Below are 18,422 nucleotides of genomic sequence, written 5' to 3' on the forward strand. Positions count from 1 at the left end.
ACCACAAATCAAAATAAATAAGGTATCACACAACCCGACACACCCAATTCTACGCCCATAGCTGATCCAGAGGAAGGCAAAAAACCCCCAACAGAGCATAGGCCAATTCGCTACAGCAGGGGAAAAATTCCTTCCTGATCCCTCGAGAGGCAATCGGATTTTTCCCTGGATCAACTATACCTATAATAAGTACCCCGTAATACAACGTACCTTTAGGAAAGTATCCAGGCTTTCCCTAAAGCAACCTATTGAGCAAGCCAGAAGTGCCTGCCAGCAATGATTGCAATGAGGTGTGCCTGGACATCTGCTTGCAATGACTGCAAGAGGTCCATGCTCGAATGCGAGCTTGCCATGATCGCAAGAGGTCTAAGCTTGAATGCGTGTTTGCAATGATTGCAAGAGGTCCGTGCTCGAATGCGTGCTTGTAATGAGTGCAAGAGGTCTATGCTCGAATGCGTGCTTACAATGACCGCGAGAGGTCTATGCTCGAATGCGTGCTTGCAACGATTGCCAGAGGTCCATGCTCGAATGCGTGCTTGTAACGAGTGCAAGAGGTCTATGCTCGAGTGCGTGCTTGCAATGATCGCAAGAAATCTATGCTCGAATGCGTGCTTGCAATTATTGCAAGAGGTCTATGCTCGAATGCGTGCTTGCAATGACCGCATAATGTCTATGCTCGAATGCGTGCTTGCAACGATTGCAAGAGGTCTATGCTCGAATGCGTGCTTGTAATGAGTGCAAGGGGTCTATGCTCGAATGTGTGCTGCAATGATTGCGAGAAGTCTATGTCTGGATGCGTGCTTGCCATGATTGCAAGAAGTCTACGCTTGGATGTGTGTTTGCAACGATTGCAAGAAGTCTACGTTTGTTTGAGGAAAGAAAACAGCGAGAAACGCCTAAACGAAGCTGTGTTTTCCTTTTGTGGTAACGTATAATGAAATGAAGCCGAGGAGCAAGGCCCCCGGTAGGCATCCAAAACATCGAAGAATCAACTGGACCCAACCGGGAAGCGGTATGTGACAATGAAATGAGTGAATCTGCCATGACAGAGATCCGAATTCGCCATGCCACAAACTTGCGACCGAGCACGAAACGGATTCTGGAGCATGTACTGAAATGAGGCCATTCCTGGGGCACGCCGAGACGAATTTGGTACACAGATGTGACTATTCGTACCGGAACGTGATAGGTGAAATGAAATGAAAACCCATGACAAAGACACGAATCAGAGGACGAGCCCATGAACCCAACAGAAGAATCCTGTCTTTGGAGCATGTACCGAAATGAGGCGTAACAGCTGGGCGCACCGGAACGAATCGGTGCATAACCAAATGCAACAGGATTCGAATCGGAGCGTAATAAGTGACAGAAATGATATGCCATGACAGAGACAAGTTTCAACAACTGGACAGATGGTTACCACAAAGAATCCGTCTCTGGAGCATGTACTGAAATGAGGCGTAGCAGCTGGGCGCACCAGAACGAATCGATGCATAAGGAATGCGATGGGATTCGAATTGGAGCGAAATAAGTGACAGAAATGATAAGCCATGACAGAGACAAGATTCAACGACTGGACTAATGGTTTACAATAAAGAACCCGTCTCTGGAGCATGTACTGAAATGAGGCGTAGCAGCTGGGCACACCAGAACGAATCGGTGCATAACAGAATGCGACAGGATTCGCATTGGTGCGTAATAAGTGACAGAAATGATATGCCATGACAGAGACAAGTTTCAACGACTGGACTGATGGTTACAACAAAGAAACCGTCTCTGGAGCATGTACCGAAATGAGGCGTAGCAGCTGGGCACGCCAGGACGAATCGGTGCATAGCAGAATGCGACAGGATTCGAATTGGCGCGTAATAAGTGACAGAAATGATATGCCATGACAGAGACAAAATTCAACGACTGGACTGACGGTTACAACAAAAGAATCCGTCTCTGGAGCATGTACTGAAATGAGGCGTAGCAGCTGGGCACGCCAGGACGAATCGGTGCATAGCAGAATGCGACAGGATTCGAATTGGCGCGTAATAAGTGACAGAAATGAAAAGCCATGACAAAGACTAGAATCAAGGACCGTGATTGAACCTGCGAGTGACTCAGTCTCTGGAGCATGTACAGAAATGAGGCCGAACCCTGGGGCACTTCGAAGCGAATCGGTGCATTGGAGATGCGACGGGATTCGCATCGGAGCGCGGTAAGTGACAGAAATGATGAAATGATTTAGAAATGGTAGAAATGAAATGATCCGACATAACAGACTGAAATGATTGAAATGACTCGAAATGATTGAAATGACTGAAATGATTGAAATGAAATGAAACGAAATGACAGACATAGTACAAACGGCATGAAATGATTGAAATGTTTAAACTTATTCGGATTTGAAACGGTCCGACCGTTTTTACGGTTTGAACAACATGAGATTGACATTGTCCGGACTGCTCAATTTAACGTGACAAGCAGACAGCTGTAATTTCGAAACGGTTCGATCGATTCGAACATAGAGAAATGATCGGGGGAGTCGTTCGGTTTAGCAACGACGTGCTACGAAACGAAGTGCCTGGTGGCACGAACGACGTGTACCGAAAAAGTGATAACGACTTCTTTCGAAGAAGGGGTAGTGACATGAAGTAACGAATACGAGTGCCACAGTTAAGACGTTCGTGCAATCTAGAGTGAGAGGTTCGTGAGTTCAGGAATCTAGTTTACGTGACTTTGTAACACATGAAATGAAAAGGGTGCCGAAGCCTACCTGCGACAGCCGGCCCAGACGTGTTGTACGACAACGGAGAATTTCGATTTGAGTATAGCGTCTCAGACGGCAATCAGACGGACGCTGACGAACGACAAGGCTTTGTCGACCCGAAGGCGGACGGAATAGCGTGGGAACTCACGAACCCGGCTCACTGTAAGGTCTCGAGGATGGTCGGCCCTTGATTTCTGACGTATCAGATATCGCGCACCGGAACCGACGAGGAAGATAGGCGAACGGGCTGGTTATATACTCCACCGGGCTCCTCCCATAATTTCAGGCCACCATACTGGCCTTTCTATTTATTTAGCCTGGATTTCTACATAAAAAGCTTTGGCTTTAGTTATTCTGTGGATGTTGTTAAAATCTCTCCTTTTATTAAGGACCCTTTGTTGGATTTTTATTGCTGTCTGTGTCCCTGTTATGCAGCCCATAAATGAGTCATATTTTTCTGTTCAACCAGCAGGTTGAATAATAAAAAAAGACTTGGTTCCCCCATCTGCACACTCAATGTGGAAGGGAGAATCCTCCACCCTGAGCTATTGTATGCTGATTTCCTCTCTGTCAGAATACACTGATCAGACGGCTATAGCCTGCGGAGCTGATTGAGTGGGGAAAATCCGTCAGAGCGATGGTATGATGTCAATCGATAGAACGACTTTTGTACAACATCCTTGTCCATGCATGGATCGAAATTTGGCTGGTCCCTGCTGAACCATCCAAATTTCAATCCATAGATGGCCGCTTTTAGGGAGATTAATCCTCTCTATTGGTCTTGATGATCAATAGAGGCAAAAGTGAAAGAAATCTCAAATTCGGGGTTATTTTCAGAACAGTAAAGAAAGTAAGATAGTAAAAAATAAATAAATAAAAAGTAAGTAAATAAAGAAAATCTTCCAATGGGGACAATAGTTCTCTTGACCCTGATGAATGAAAGAGAGATTGCCTAATTTTGGAAGAATTTCCTATCGCTTCCTGTTTTGGCTACAAGACAGGAAATGAAGGTAAATCTTCCCAGTGGCACACAGATAGCAAAAAAAAGAACTGACTGTGCTTTTAATCTTCCTAATGTCCAAAAAAAAAAAAAAAAAATTGCCTATAGTTCTCATTTAAAACCCTTTTATTATGATGTATACTATTTAAAGTGATTGTAAAGGTAATTTTTTTTAACTCCTTGATACCAGCTCCCGACAACCCATTAAGGAGTTTGGTATTTAGGAAGGCGGGGCTTGTGACCATGTGATTGGCTGTCATGGTGGTCATGTAATTGGAAAACTCCTGATCCTAAGGAACAATTGGGAGCTTTTTATGATCTGCCTGTCACTGTGCGCGCTCTCGGCACAGCTCTATCGACATTAAGGCTTGGCCGCATATTTGCGTGCAATCTGCGCCTAGGAGTTTTAATAACAAATATGTCAATACTGCTTACAATGGAATTGCACAGAGCGGCCACAAACCTCCTCTTTTGGGGTCCCCTGCCAGCGTTCCTGGCCCCTCCCCTCTGTTCAGTGCCCCTATGGGAAGCTGAAGCCCTGCTGCTGTGTCCATTGATACAGACAGCAGGACTTGGCCCTTCTCCTCGCTCCCTCATCACTGGCATTGATTGACAGCACTGGGAGCCAATGGCTCCCGATGCCCCAGCAAAGCCATCGAGACCCAGAAGTGAGGGGAGAGAAGAGCTGCAGGCGTGCACGGCACTGGGTCTAATGAGGGCTCGGGTAAGTAAAAAAATATGGGGGGGGGGGAGTGCTGACATCTAAACACTTTTTACCTTAATGCGAAGTAATGCATTAAAGTAAAATATGTTTACACTTTTATAACCACTTTAAGAATAATTGTTTGTCTTGGTGGATTTTTCTCTCTCACTCTCTCTTTGTCCTTGATATTCCCCCCACCTCTTTCTTTTCCATTTCTCTCTCTCCTCCCAATGACTAATTAAATGATAATACCATTATCCTGTATAATTATTGATTACATGTACTCTTGTTTTTCCTAGCATGCTGCAGAACTTGAACAGAAACAGAACGAGTCAGAGAACAAAAAGCTTCTGGGAGAGATTGTAAAGTACAGCAATGTCATACAGGTTGGTCCAACCTACTGCAGAATTACAATGTAGTCGGTTCATACTTCACCCTGCCGGGGGATCCTATTCTTTCCTCTATCTCTTGTCTTGTTGGGGTAATTCTGGAAACGGCTCAAGAAGCACAATGCAGTACCTGCTGCAGCCATTCAGAATTCAGAAGCTAGACCAGTACAGCATGGATTCTGAGTGGTTGCTCTGGGTACTGCTTATTGCAATGGTATTAATGTAGTTTTAGTAAATAAATCTGCAGGTTTTTTTTCTCTTACTTCTGTCCTCCTTCTCTTTGTCACACGCCCTCCATAGTAACACCAGCGGAGAGGCCCACGCTCTCACCTCCTGTAATACTTTGTGTTTCTGAAACTGGGGCCCTGCAACCAATCCAGCATCTGACTCCATTTTGTTACTCCCCTGTTTACAGCTGCTGCACATTAAGAGCAACAAATACCTCACAGTTAACAAGCGGCTGCCGGCGCTTTTGGAGAAGAATGCCATGCGGGTGTCCCTGGACGCGGCAGGGAACGAAGGCTCCTGGTTCTACATTCAGCCATTCTGGAAGCTGAGGAGTGAAGGAGACAATGTGGGTATTTAAAAGTCCAATTTACAGTTTACAAAAAAAGATTGCAAATTTCTCACAGAGTTTTGACATGAATGTTTTTTGGTGCTAATCTTGAACAAAAGAAAATTATCCATATATAGCCTGCTTGAGTTCCTAAGTTCTTTAAAGCAGAACTAAAGCCCCAGAAACCATCGCCTCCACCTTCCAGTGATGCAGTTACATCCGTCACCGGCTGCTGTCACCTTCTTCCCAGCCCCTTCTGAATATTGGGTTTTCAGTCTCTTGATTGGCCGGTAGGGGAATGACACCATTACGCACATGTGCACAGGAATCAGTTATCCTGGCACAGCCGGAGTGTACCATGAATGCAAAGTGAGCTGTGTATGTGCAGCTAGGTGTACATTCAATGGAAGACTATGGGCAGACAGGCAAGTGTTTGTTATTGCAGAAGAGACATAGAGGTCGATTTGCTAAAGGCAAAAAGACTGTGTACTTTACAAAGTTCGGCTGCACTCCGCAAGAGCAGTTGCTCCAGAGTTTAGTAAATGAGCAGAAGCTCTGCTGACTTTCATCATCCAATCATGTGTGAGCAAAAATGCTGTTTTTTTTTTTTCATTTTCCTTGCATGTGATTGGGTGTTCTTTGCAAAGTGGAGCTTCACCTCATTTACTAAGCTCTGGCACAAATGCACTTGCAGAGTGCAATTGCACTTTGCTAAGTACACAGCCTATTGGCCTTTAGTAAATCAACCCCTATATGCCTCTTCCGCAATAAAGAGCTGCCTGCTTCTGGTTGTTTTTTTACTACAGAAAGGGTAACTCCACTTTCGTTGGGAAAAAATTGCATATGAAAAAATAATATAGTTTATACAATTTCATCACAAATCATATTTTAATTGAATGTTATTCAAAATTACCATTTCCTTTTCAGACTGCAGCACTGTAATTTTCTGTAAAATGCAATGCAATATCGCTACCTGGAGGAGTTCTGTACTCAGATGGTATACAGAACAACCCCCAGAAACATTCCTGCTTGTGTGACTGGCTTACTGATGTTCCCAAAAGTCTGCATTAATATACTATAAGTCCAGTTTTAGGCATCCCCTGTGACAAAAATTGTTTTTTTTTGTGAGATACTCCCAAAGGGAAAACACGTCTAAAGGGATGCAAACCCTGACACTTTCCTCATTGCAACACTGCAGGTGCAGCAGCTTATTGATAATTATGAAATCACTCTCATTCCCATTCATTTTGAATATGGACACAGACAAACAGCTATTTCTTCAGAATAACAAAAAATTAGGAATTGCAATGTACATAGAACGCCCAGAGGGGAATGCTTTTTTTTCTCAACAAAAGTAGAGTTACTCTTTAAGTTTAGTTCTACTTTAATTTCTCTTCTGATTCTCTCCTTGTCTGATGTGTAGGTGGTCGTAGGCGATAAGGTAGTTCTGATGCCGGTGAACGCTGGGCAGCCTCTTCACGCCAGTAATATAGAACTTCTGGATAACCCCGGCTGTAAGGAGGTAATCTAATCCCATTCTGAAGTCATCACAATTAGATGTGCTTTGTATACATACAGTATTAAAATCATTGTATGTTTGTTTCAGGTGAATGCTGTTAATTGTAACACAAGCTGGAAAGTTACATTGTTTATGAAGTACAGCGACTATCGGGAAGATGTTCTGAAAGGGGTGAGTTTTTAACAGCTAAAAATAAAATCAGGAGTGTTCCTTTGGAGGGAAATCCCTGGAATTTGTGATATTGAAATAGAACATTACAACATCATCAAGTAGCCCCTCCCCCTTTAGACCTGTTCTCACATGCTCTTTTCCTGCAGTAAAAAGAAGCAGACACATATGTAAATAGTTTTATAACAGAAATCTTAAAGTGGCTGCTAGTTCTGTGACAGCGTGGTACCCGACAGCTGCTCTGTCAGATATAATGATCGGGAACTAATTAGCAGGATTACAGATTGTGTGATCAGTCAGAGCCAATCATTTTGATCACATGGCTTTGTTTACAAACAAGCCGGTGCCAGCTGGCTCAGCTTTCATTGGCTACTATGCACAGTTACAGATTCCGAGTGCTCCAGTTCTGGTAAATCTCCCCCACTGTGCCAAATAAAAGCCTCAGGCTAGTTCACACTTTATTTCTGCGGTAATGTGCACATAAACGCCATCCATGTTAAGTGGGATAACATGATGTAATGCATGCCATTTATTCAAAATAGCATAGCAACAAATGTTCTGACACTGCAAGAACAAATGGATGCACCAATGCACGTTTAGTGTGCTGGTGCAATACTATTCATTCTGAGTAGTGCCCGATGCACTTTTGATAGATATACATTGCATGTCCTCTTTTTTTGCAGCACTGTGGTGCCCCGATGCACTTTTTATAGATATGCATCGCATGCAATTTTTTTTTTTTTTTGCAGCACTCATGCTGGAAGGTGCCTTGGTGTGCCATTCATATTGAATGGTACTGCATTGCATCACACCAGCACACTTAGGGGTTGATTTACTAATAGCAAAAAGACTGTGCACTTTACATAGTTCAGTTGTATTCTGCAAGTGCAGTTACTCCAGAGCTTAGTAAATGAGGTAAAGCTGATAGTGTGTATGGGACTTAAGGCTTCATTCACACTTGTTGAGCAACTTTGGTGCAACTTGAATGCAACTTTGGATGGGTGTGACTTGGATGAGACTTTGGCTTTGACTAGTGGTAATGGGCAACTGTTGCACAACTGTTGAATGTATAACATTCAGGTGTGACTTTCATGCAATGTTTGAGGGTTTACATTGCAGACTTTGGAACAAAGTAGTGCAGGAACCTTTTTAAAGTTGCTGCAAGTTTAGGTTGCACATATTTGAACAGTTGTCTTTGGAAAACATGGGGTGAGACTTGTCATGTGACTTTAGTGTCCAAAGTTGCATGACAAGTTACGCAAGTGTGAATGAAGCCTTACAGAAAAATGAGGTGAAATAACATCGTGCGCCCTCCGCAGCCCTGGTCCTTGCTTTACTTACCTCTGTGGGTGCTGAGCTTTCAGTACTCATGCAGCCTAAGTAATGGTCTTGGGATTTGAAATCTTTTGTCTGTGCAGTTTTTCTGAGATGGATCAGAGTGATTCTGATTCTGATCAGTGCCAGGAGAGATTCGCTTTGATCCATCACAGAAGAGGAAGAGGGCCGGGATTTCAAATCCCAGGACCACATCTCAGTACCCATGGAGGTAAGTACAGTAGGGACTAGGGAATGGAGGGTAAGGGTACGGTGTTAGTTCACCTGCACATTGTTTCTGAAAAGGTAAACTAAGGTGCATTGTTGCATGTTACCAAATAAGGCCCTGTTTACATGGGTGTACTTAAGCGTACCTCCATGCTATAGGTGTTCCATGCATCCGCATGCAGGCAGTCACATTCATCATGTCTGTTGGGAAGCTGCGGCTGCACGGACACAGCTGGTCCCAGTCTCACAGCCATGCAGGTACAAAGGCAGACAGTGTGCAAACATGGCCCTTCGCTTGGATGTACAGTATGTATAAGTACCCCCCTCAAATAACTATGTATCAATTATTTAGGAAGTGAAATTTAGTCATAGAGGTATTGTCAAGTAAGCCAGCACATTCCACCGCTGCTAAATTTGTCCTGAGTGTCATTAAACTCCGGTAATAAATGGGTTAAGGTGGACTGAATGGACTTTGGCTCAGCGGCAGTGTTTTCTGGACAGCATTATCAGTTGAACAAGGTCCCTAAAAGGTCGATTTGCTTTAGGCTGGGCTTATGGTAGGATCTCTGTAATCTGCTCACTCAGAGAACCATTCATTAAACTGTACATGAAAATAGACACGTTGACCACAAATCACTGAAGCGGTCTCTAGGAATGAGAAAATCACTATCTTTAGACAATCTCCTTATCACCGTGCTTGTCATTTCTCTGTCAGTGTTGTGATTATGAAATCTACCTGCAGCTTGCAACATGAAAAGAATGTGCAGGGCGTCTCCGTGAGTAATGGAGTTGCCACAGCAACCATGTCACCAAAGTGTAAACTGTAGAGTCTCGGAGAAGGAGCGCAATGCTAAATAAACAGGGCTCAGCCAGATCCTCCAGAGAGGAGCCCTGCTACAGGAGAAATAGAAGTTTAATGAGACCCTTGGACCACTTTGATTTTTGTATTCAATTTTTGCACTGCTCTTTTAGGGCTTGTTCTCCCTTGACTAAATTTCTAACGCTTAACAAATGCTCATGTAACGTTAGTATGGGCGTTAGACTGGTGTCAATGAGCTTTAGTATTGTCATTAGACTGGCATCAATGAGCTTTAGTATGGGCATTAGACTGGCATCAATAACCTTTAGTATAGGCGTTAGACTGGCGTCAATGAGCTTTAGTATGGGCGTTAGACTGGCGTCAATGAGCTTTAGTATGGGCGTTAGACTGGCGTCAATGTGCTTTAGTATGGGTTTTAGACTGGTGTCAATGAGCTTTAGTATGGGCATTAGACTGGCATCAATAACATTTAGTATAGGCGTTAGACTGGTGTCAATGAGCTTTAGTATGGGCATTAGACTGGCGTCAATGTGCTTTAGTATGGGTTTTAGACTGGTGTCAATGAGCTTTAGTATGGGTGTTAGAATGGCATCAGTGAGCTTTAGTATGGGTGTTAGACTGCTGTCAATGAGCTTTAGTATGGGCATTAGACTGGCGTCAATGAGCTTTGGTATGGGCGTTAGACTGGCATTTTCCTAGCGTTAATAACGAGTTAAAAACACTCCCCAAGCGCCCTATGCACAGTTTTGAAGTGTTTGTTGAGCGTTAAGATGCATTAAAAACAATCCACAAACGCCTATTCCATAACAGGAAATAAACTATTCTTAACAACCCATAATCACACCGCAAACACCTGCCAGAGCTTTTGCTAATCATTATCATAGACTTGAATGGGGGATGTTGAAAGGCTTTAAACGTCTCCTGACTCGACATGAGCCTTCAATTTTGAAGCGAAGCGACGCTAACGTTGCATGTTTTTATAATGTGAACAACACTGTGTGCTGTCCATTGTATCATTTGCATAGGTGTTTGAGGGGCATTTTTAACACCCCTCAAACGCCTGCTTTTAATGCCAGTGTGAACTTAGCCTAAGGCCTCTTGCACACGGTATTGATGTTTGAGCATCCGTTTTTTTTCACATAATTCCATCTGTTTGTTTTGCACATATTTGCGCATATATATGTGCGTATTAGCACGTATATGCGTGTTCACGCATTCACTCGCGCAATACATTTCTAGGGAAAATTCATTCATATTTATGCTCATTTGTGCGCAGATGCACGTATTTGCGTGCACCGGCACAAAATAGTGACCTGGAACACAGAGTTTTCTATTTTTTTTGTTTTTTACACGAGAATACGCAGCGCTTGTTTAAGTGCCTGTGTGTACATCAGATCAGTAAAAAAAAAAAGCTGTACTGAGCTTTTTCAAGCTGAAGCGTGCAAGAGGCTCATGAGTATTGTTATGAGTGATGTTGCATGCTGTTTGTTAAGCACTTTATCCCCAGGCCAGTTCTGGCATTTCTGACATTTCTTGACATTCAGCCAAATTCTGACATTTCTCTCATACATAGACAATTACTTAGAACCCCCAAACATTATATATTTTTTAAGTAGCTTTCAAAAGGAAATCTTTTGGAAAATATACACCTTATTGAATTTTAGGGAGCACAAATGCAATATAGTAACTGATTTTTTTGGTAAAATATAAAAGATGATATGCTGAGTAAATAGATACCAAACACGTCACGTTATGAAGTTGGGCATGCCCGTGGAACAGCGACAAACTACGGTACATTAAATTATCCATAGGCAATGTTTGAAAAGCCCTTACAGGTTACCAGTTTAGAGTTAGAAAGGAAGTCTGGCCCCAGAATTATTTCTCGCGCGATGACGTTTGTGGTGATACCTCACATGTGTGGTGTGACTGCAATTTATGTATATACACGTGACACATGTCCGCTTTCTCCTATGCACAGGGGGTGTGGGGTGCTTTAAACTTGTTTATTTTATTATTTATTTAGATTTTTTTTTTTTACTGTTCCTTTTTTTTTTGATCAGCTTTATTGCCATCACAATGGATGAACAACATCCCTTGTGATTCAGTGCCTCGAAAAAGTATTCATAGTCATACTCCTTGAAATTTTCCAAATTTTTTCATGTTACAACCAAAAACATAAATGTATTTTATTAGGATTTTATGTGATGGACAAAGTGGCACATAATTGTGAAGTGGAAGGAAAATGATAAATTATTTTCAAAATTTTTTACAAATAAATATCTGAAAAGTGTTTGTTGCATTTATATTCAGCCCCCCTGAGTCAATGCTTTGTAGAACCACCTTTCGCTGCAATTTCAACTGCAAGTCTTTTTGTGGGTGTCTCTACCAGCTTTGCACATCTAGAGAGTGAAATTTTTGCCCATTCTTTTTTGCAAAATAGCTCAAGCTCTGTCAGATTGGATGGAGAGTGTCTGTGAACAGAAATTTTCAAGTCTTGCCACAGATTCTCAAATGGATTTAGGTCTGGACTTTGACTGGGCCATTCTAACACATGAAAATGCTTTGACATAAACCATTCCATTGTAGCTCTGGCTGTATGTTTAGGGTTGTTGTCCTGCTGTAAGGCGAACTTATAACCCAGTCTCAAATCTTTTGCAGACTCTAACAGGTTTTCTTCTTATGCCGCGTACACACGATCAAATTGTCCGGCGTACTTAGTCCGGCAAACAATCCGGCGGATAGTCCAGCGGACTTTCTACCGAATGGACTTGGCCACACACGGACACATGGAAAGTCCGGCGATTGCTAGCGCGATGACGTACAGCACGTACGACGGAACTAGAAAAAGGAAGTTCAATAGCCAGTAGCCAATAGCTTCCTTTTCGTACTTGCTTCTGAGCATGCGTCATTCTTAGTCTGCCGGACTAGCATACTCACGAACGTATTGTCTGCTGAAACCCTAATCCTAATACGCTGAAAAAGTCAGCTGAAATCCGGTCCGGCGGACTAAGTACGCCGGGCAATTTGATCGTGTGTATGCGGCATAAGATTGCCTGTATTTGGCTCCATCCATCTCCCCATCAACTCTGACCAGCGCCCCTGTCCCTGCTGAAGAAAAGCACCCCCACAACATGATGGTGTTCAATTTGATGTGCAGTGTTAGTTTTCTGCCACACATAGCATTTTGCTTTTAGGCCAAAAGGTTAAATTTTGGTCTCATCTGACCAGAGCACCTTCTTCCACATGTTTGCTGTGCCCCCCCACATTGCTTCTCACAAACTGCAAACGAGACTACTTATGACTTTCTTTCAACAATGTCTTTCTTCTTGGCACTCTTCCATAAAGGCCAGATTTGTGGAGTGTACAACTAATGCCACGTACACACGACCGGACTTTTCGAGGGACAAGGTCCGACAGACTTTCGACGGAGTTCTGACGGAGTTCTGACAGAGTTCTGACGGACTTTCCGAATGAACGGACTTGGCCACACACAATCACACCAAAGTCCGACGGATTTGAACGTGATGACGTACGACTGGACTAGAATAAGAAAGTTCTTAGCCAGTAGCCAATAGCTGCCCTCGCGTCGGTTTTTGTCTGGCGGAAAAATTTGAAACATGTTCCATTTCTAAAGTCTGTCAGACTTTTGCAAATCAAAAGTCCGCTGCAGCCCACACACGATTGAATGGTCTGCCGGAATTGTTCCGTCTTACTTTTGATGTTGAAAAGTCTGGTCGTGTGTACGTGGCATAATAGTTGTTCTGCGGACAGATTCTCCGACCTGAGCTGTGGATCTCTGCAGCTCCTCTAGAGTTACCATGGGCCTCTTGGCTTCTTCTCTGATTAGTGCTCTCCTTACCTGGCCTGTCAGTTTAGGTGGACGGCCATGTCTTGGTAGGTTTGCAGTTGCGACTTACTATTTCCATTTTCGGATGATGGATTGAACAATGCTCTGTGAGATGCGCAAACTGTTGGCACTATATAAAACCTGTATAATAATAATAATGTTCAAAGCTTGAGATATTTTTTAATGACCTAACCCTGCTTTATACTTCTCCACAATGTTATCCCTGACTTTTCTGGCATGTTCCTTGGCCTTCATGATGCTCTTTGATCACAAAGGTTTTCTAACAAATCACTGAGAGCTTCACGGAACAGCTGTATTTATACTGAGATTAAATTACAGACAGGTGGACTTTATTTACTAATTAGGTGACTTCTGAAGGCACTTGGTTCTACTAGATTTTAGTTAGGGGTATCAGAGTAAAGGGGGCTGAATACAAATGCATGCCATGCGTTTCAGATATTTATTTGTAAACAAATTTGAAAAACATTTATAATTTTCCTTCCACTTCACAATTATGTGCCACTTTGTGTTGGTCTATCATATAAAACCTCAATAAAATACATTTACATTTTTGGTTGTACCATGACAAAATGTGGAAAATTTCAAAGGGTATGAATACTTTTTCAAGGTACTGTACCATGAGCCATGACAGGTCCTCTATAAGGAAAGAGCTGAGGTCTATAAGACCCCATAGCTCTCCTCTGGCCTCCGAAGCACCTAATCAAACCAAGAGTTCATGTGCACTCAACTGAAATCTCAGTGTTATTAGCCTTTCTAGTTTCCTTCCATGAACTACAGAATGCCTCCCCCCCATGCTATGTAGATGACAAAGGGGGAGGTGTTTTTAGCCAAATTAACAGTGCAGCCTAGACATGAGGGGGGTTAAGGAAGCCTTTGTAATGTAACTAGTGCAATGTGTTATTTTCACAGGGCGACGTGGTTAGACTCTTTCATGCAGAACAAGAAAAATTTCTGACCTGTGACGAATATGAAAAAAAGCAACATATCTTTCTCCGTACCACCTTACGCCAGTCTGCCACATCGGCAACCAGCTCCAAGGCCTTATGGGAAATTGAGGTAATTCTATCTTTTTTTTTTTATTTATTGCCATACTTAGAGTGCTGACATGGATAGGGAGTTGGGTCCAAGAAGTAACATTGCAGGGTAGATAAAAAAATAAAAAATTAAAACGTGTGCAGTCGGAGTGACTATGTGACCCACAACAAACAACGTTTTTTATTTTCGTACCTGAAAAGGAGAAACATTCTAGATGAAAGCTGCAGAAAATGAGTATTCCACATATTAATAGCTAGTCTTCATTGGGTTGCCTGTGTCTTTCCTTGTCTTGTATTGACAATTATAATTTCTGATCTTGCAGGTCGTGCATCACGATCCATGCCGAGGAGGAGCCGGCCAGTGGAACAGTCTTTTCAGGTTTAAGCACTTGGCTACTGGAAATTACCTGGCTGCAGAGGTGAGTGAGACATTTATTAAAGCCCAGCTCAATCCAGAACTCTTTTTATTTTTGGTTAGCGTAGAAGGCATAAATTCTCTGTCTGGTCTTAATCGCTATCTGTGTACCCACCAAGGATATTTCCCCTTACTCCAGTGACACCCTGTCTTCCCAACGTGGGTCACAGACAGAAAGTTAAAGAAGAAATCCAGGTATGGATATTCATACATAGTTACATAGATCCAGCTTGGACCAATGTAATTGTGTATGTAACATACCTGGCTGATGTCCCTGGAAGCTGGAAATCAGATACAGCTACTCCAGTGATCTCTACTTGTTTCCTGGTCCTATGCTGACCAACTGGCTTACTGCATTCTGAACTCAGGATGACAGCTGCTCGATATGGGGACCATTTATAAAATGCTCTGCATTTCCTGATTGAATGAATGCAAAGAATTCTCTGATTGGAGGAGATGGAGATGCAGGATGGTATCTTGCACAGTTATACAGACTCCTCTCTTATACTGAAATTGTTTATTCTAATTTGACTGCACACTGTGAGCTTCTCATAATGTGCATTAGAATTTGCAGCAAGTCATTTGGAGCCTGCCTTATTTCCTGGCTGGAAGATGTCCAATGGCAGCCTGCCTAGGAATGCATACTCCCTAAGACTGATATTCATGCATCAATATGATATTCTAGCCCTTTTATCCTCAGTATTACTGTCCCTGGCCCGCTCTGTTACTTTCAGTTCTTTCAATCATAGAGGTTCAGCATCACATGTGGGAGTTGCCAAGGGTACCTAGGCAGTCAACAGCAGCCTGCCTAGGAATGCCTACTTCTCAAGACTGATATCCATGCATCAATATGATATTGTGCTAAACACCTCCCAAGAGCTGTCCCACTGCTTGCACCATTGGTGCAAAGTGCTGTGTTGTTTTTTTAGGAAACTATGTTCAATAATCTGCTAGCCCCTCCCACCAGCCATGATGTGCGTGTATTGCACAAAGAAGCGCAGGGACCCAGTAATGATGTTACTGGGTCAAAAATGTTTATTGAATAATTTCATTAACATGTTGATGGTGGGGAAAGGATGGAAAAATACAAAATATAGGCAGATTAAACTTCAGCTACTGGGTTCATCCCAGTGTGGTATGCAATGGGAATATTGTGTGTGTGCATGTGTGTGTGTGTGCACGTATGTGTGTGTGTGTATGTGTATATATAATATATATATATATATATAATATAGTATATATAGTGATAGTCCCCGTCTCTGTATAAATTGGTATAAAAAGTTTTAGAAGCTCCAGCAGAAGTTTTGTGAGCAGAGAAAACTTTTAAGCTTTCTCTGGATTTGTTAAGTCCAGATCAGGGCTGGAAGACCTAGTTGTTTCTGTGGTAAAGGGGACTTCTTGCCTGAAGGACTGGAAAGGTGAGGACAGCTATAAGGACCTAGGAGACCAAAAGAGGTTCTGGGAGGCTGGGAAAGCTGAGGCAGCTGGTGAGTCTAGGGGGTCTGAAAGTCTTGGAGAGTGAGCAAACCCAGGGGGGCTGGAAAACCATATTTGGAAGCCAGGAGTGGGACCTTGCAGCAAGGTACTGCAATCAAGGCTGATTTTCTAGCTGTGCCTGCTGAAGCTGAAACCCCCTATTTGGGAAGTCATATGCTGTAAATACTGTTCATTTCTTAATAAAAGTGGGCTACCAGGCCCTTAATTATAGTGCCAACTGCCGTGGACTCACTGTAAAAGAAGCATATCTACCATTGAGCTAAACATCCCACATATTACTATATATATATATATATATATATATATATATATATATATATATATATATGTATATATATATATATATATATATATGTATAAAATCTACATCGGGGTAGGCAACCTTACAGAGGTGGAGATCTACCTGTACAACATGGGAGAAGTCAAAGATCACCAGGCACAGTGTTAGCTCCTCACTCCTGATTTAAATCTCTAATTGCCGTACTACTGTGTTGCAATTGCATGCATTGCACAGCAATCACGGATTTAAATCAGGCAGTGAGGAGGCAACATATCATCTCCTTACCACCTGTCAAACACACTCGGATGACTTTTCAGAGGAGCAGCAGTGCCTGCTGCTCTAGTTGCGTTCGGCAGCAGCACCCTTAGGGCTCGTTCACGCGTAAAGTTGGGGTGTGGTAAAACTCTGAGGTTGAGTCTCAGTTTTACTGCCCCCAATCCCTACCCCCTTTAGCTGCTGAGGCAGCAGTCAAAGATGTACACATACTGCAGCAGGAATTAAACCCCCTGTTGCTTTTGGTGGGTGCTACCGCCTGCCAATCATCATCTATTCAAGTAAATAGGTCCACTTTGCAAGCCCCTTGCAACTGCATGCTTCTGCGGGGCCAAGGTGGTGAGGAAGCAGCACAACGCTGCCTGCTGTAACCCCTTGTTTGCTGTACTGTATAAGATAGCAGGGCACTGGGATGGCTGGTCAGCAAGCCCAGACCCTGATCTACTAGTCACCTGGTTGAGATCTACTGCTAGATTGTGATCTATGGGTTGCTGACACCCGCTCTACATAATCTACTTTTAGGTAAAAAATAGGAAATAAAAAATATTTTTTTTTGTAGCAGAGTCACTGTTAGCATGGTAAGCGATGCTGTGGACATGAGGAACATTACAGTATATTATTAAAGCATCCCTGATCTTTGAGCTCCTAAAGGATCTGTTTTATTGCCATCTCTTGAGAAACGTGGAAAGTTTTTTAATGTCACCCAAATTGCAAAGTGTTGTCTCAGCATGCTGGCCGGGGCCTGACGTAGCTGGAGCCGGGCCAAGGCAAGCCGAGTGCTTAATGTTACGCCTTGTGTTGCTTTTTCATTTGCATGCAAAGTTTGCCTTAAAACTGGCGGCTTGACTGTGCTGCATCTTTATATCCAGACATGAAACCAGAGCCAATTCCTCACGGAGTCAGTAATAAATGTATCCATTGCTATGGTTTTCACATCGGTTTCCTGAGACGTGCCTGCCTTTCCCTTTTTATTATTATTATACAGGATTTATATAGCGCCAACAGTTTGCGCAGCGCTTAACAAAATCAAGGCAGACATTACAGGTACAATACAATTTGGTGTCAGAGGAATCAGAGGGCCCTGCTCATTAGAGCTTACAATCTAAGAGGGACAGCCCATTGATACAAAAGGTAATAGCTGCGGGGGATGAGCTGATGGAGAAAGTAAAACAGTGTATTAGTTAAAAGCGGGGTAGGCTTCTTTAACTGCTTGCCAACCGCCGCACACAGATGTACGCCAGCAGAACGGCACAGGCAGGCAAATGGGCGTACCTATACGTCCGTTTAAATTTGCCGCCTATCGTGCCCAGAATTTGATGAACGCCGGCGGACCCCGATATCGGTGTGGAGAGGCAGAGCGGGGAGATGCCTATGTAAACAAGGCATTTCCCTGTTCTGCCTTGTGGCAAGACAGAGCTCCACTGTTCCCTGTCATCGGGAGCAGTGATCACTGCCATGTCAGTGGTAGCTTACCCCCCCTACAGTTAGGACACACTTAACCCCTTGATCGCCCCCTAGTGTTAAACCCCCTTCCCTGCCAGTGTCAATTACATAGTAATCAGTGCATTTTTATAGCACTGATTGCTGTATAAATGACATT

General features: G+C 43.1%; 1 protein-coding gene across 1 annotated transcript in view; it reads left to right on the plus strand.

Moving 5' to 3' along the window:
• The window catches only part of ITPR2 (inositol 1,4,5-trisphosphate receptor type 2), a 482,081-nt gene that overhangs the window by 120,079 nt on the left and 343,580 nt on the right, over positions 1 to 18,422 (plus strand). Inside the window, exons 4-9 of the mRNA XM_077469087.1 lie at positions 4,761 to 4,847; positions 5,266 to 5,424; positions 6,830 to 6,928; positions 7,013 to 7,096; positions 14,233 to 14,379; positions 14,681 to 14,776. Coding sequence (XP_077325213.1) covers positions 4,761 to 4,847; positions 5,266 to 5,424; positions 6,830 to 6,928; positions 7,013 to 7,096; positions 14,233 to 14,379; positions 14,681 to 14,776 — 672 coding nt within the window. The remainder of the gene's footprint in view (positions 1 to 4,760; positions 4,848 to 5,265; positions 5,425 to 6,829; positions 6,929 to 7,012; positions 7,097 to 14,232; positions 14,380 to 14,680; positions 14,777 to 18,422) is intronic.

Source organism: Lithobates pipiens, unplaced genomic scaffold, assembly GCF_037356315.1.
Source record: "Lithobates pipiens isolate NorthernLeopardFrog02 unplaced genomic scaffold, aLitPip1_a1.2 Scaffold_8, whole genome shotgun sequence".
In the NCBI taxonomy this organism is placed as follows: domain Eukaryota; kingdom Metazoa; phylum Chordata; class Amphibia; order Anura; family Ranidae; genus Lithobates; species Lithobates pipiens.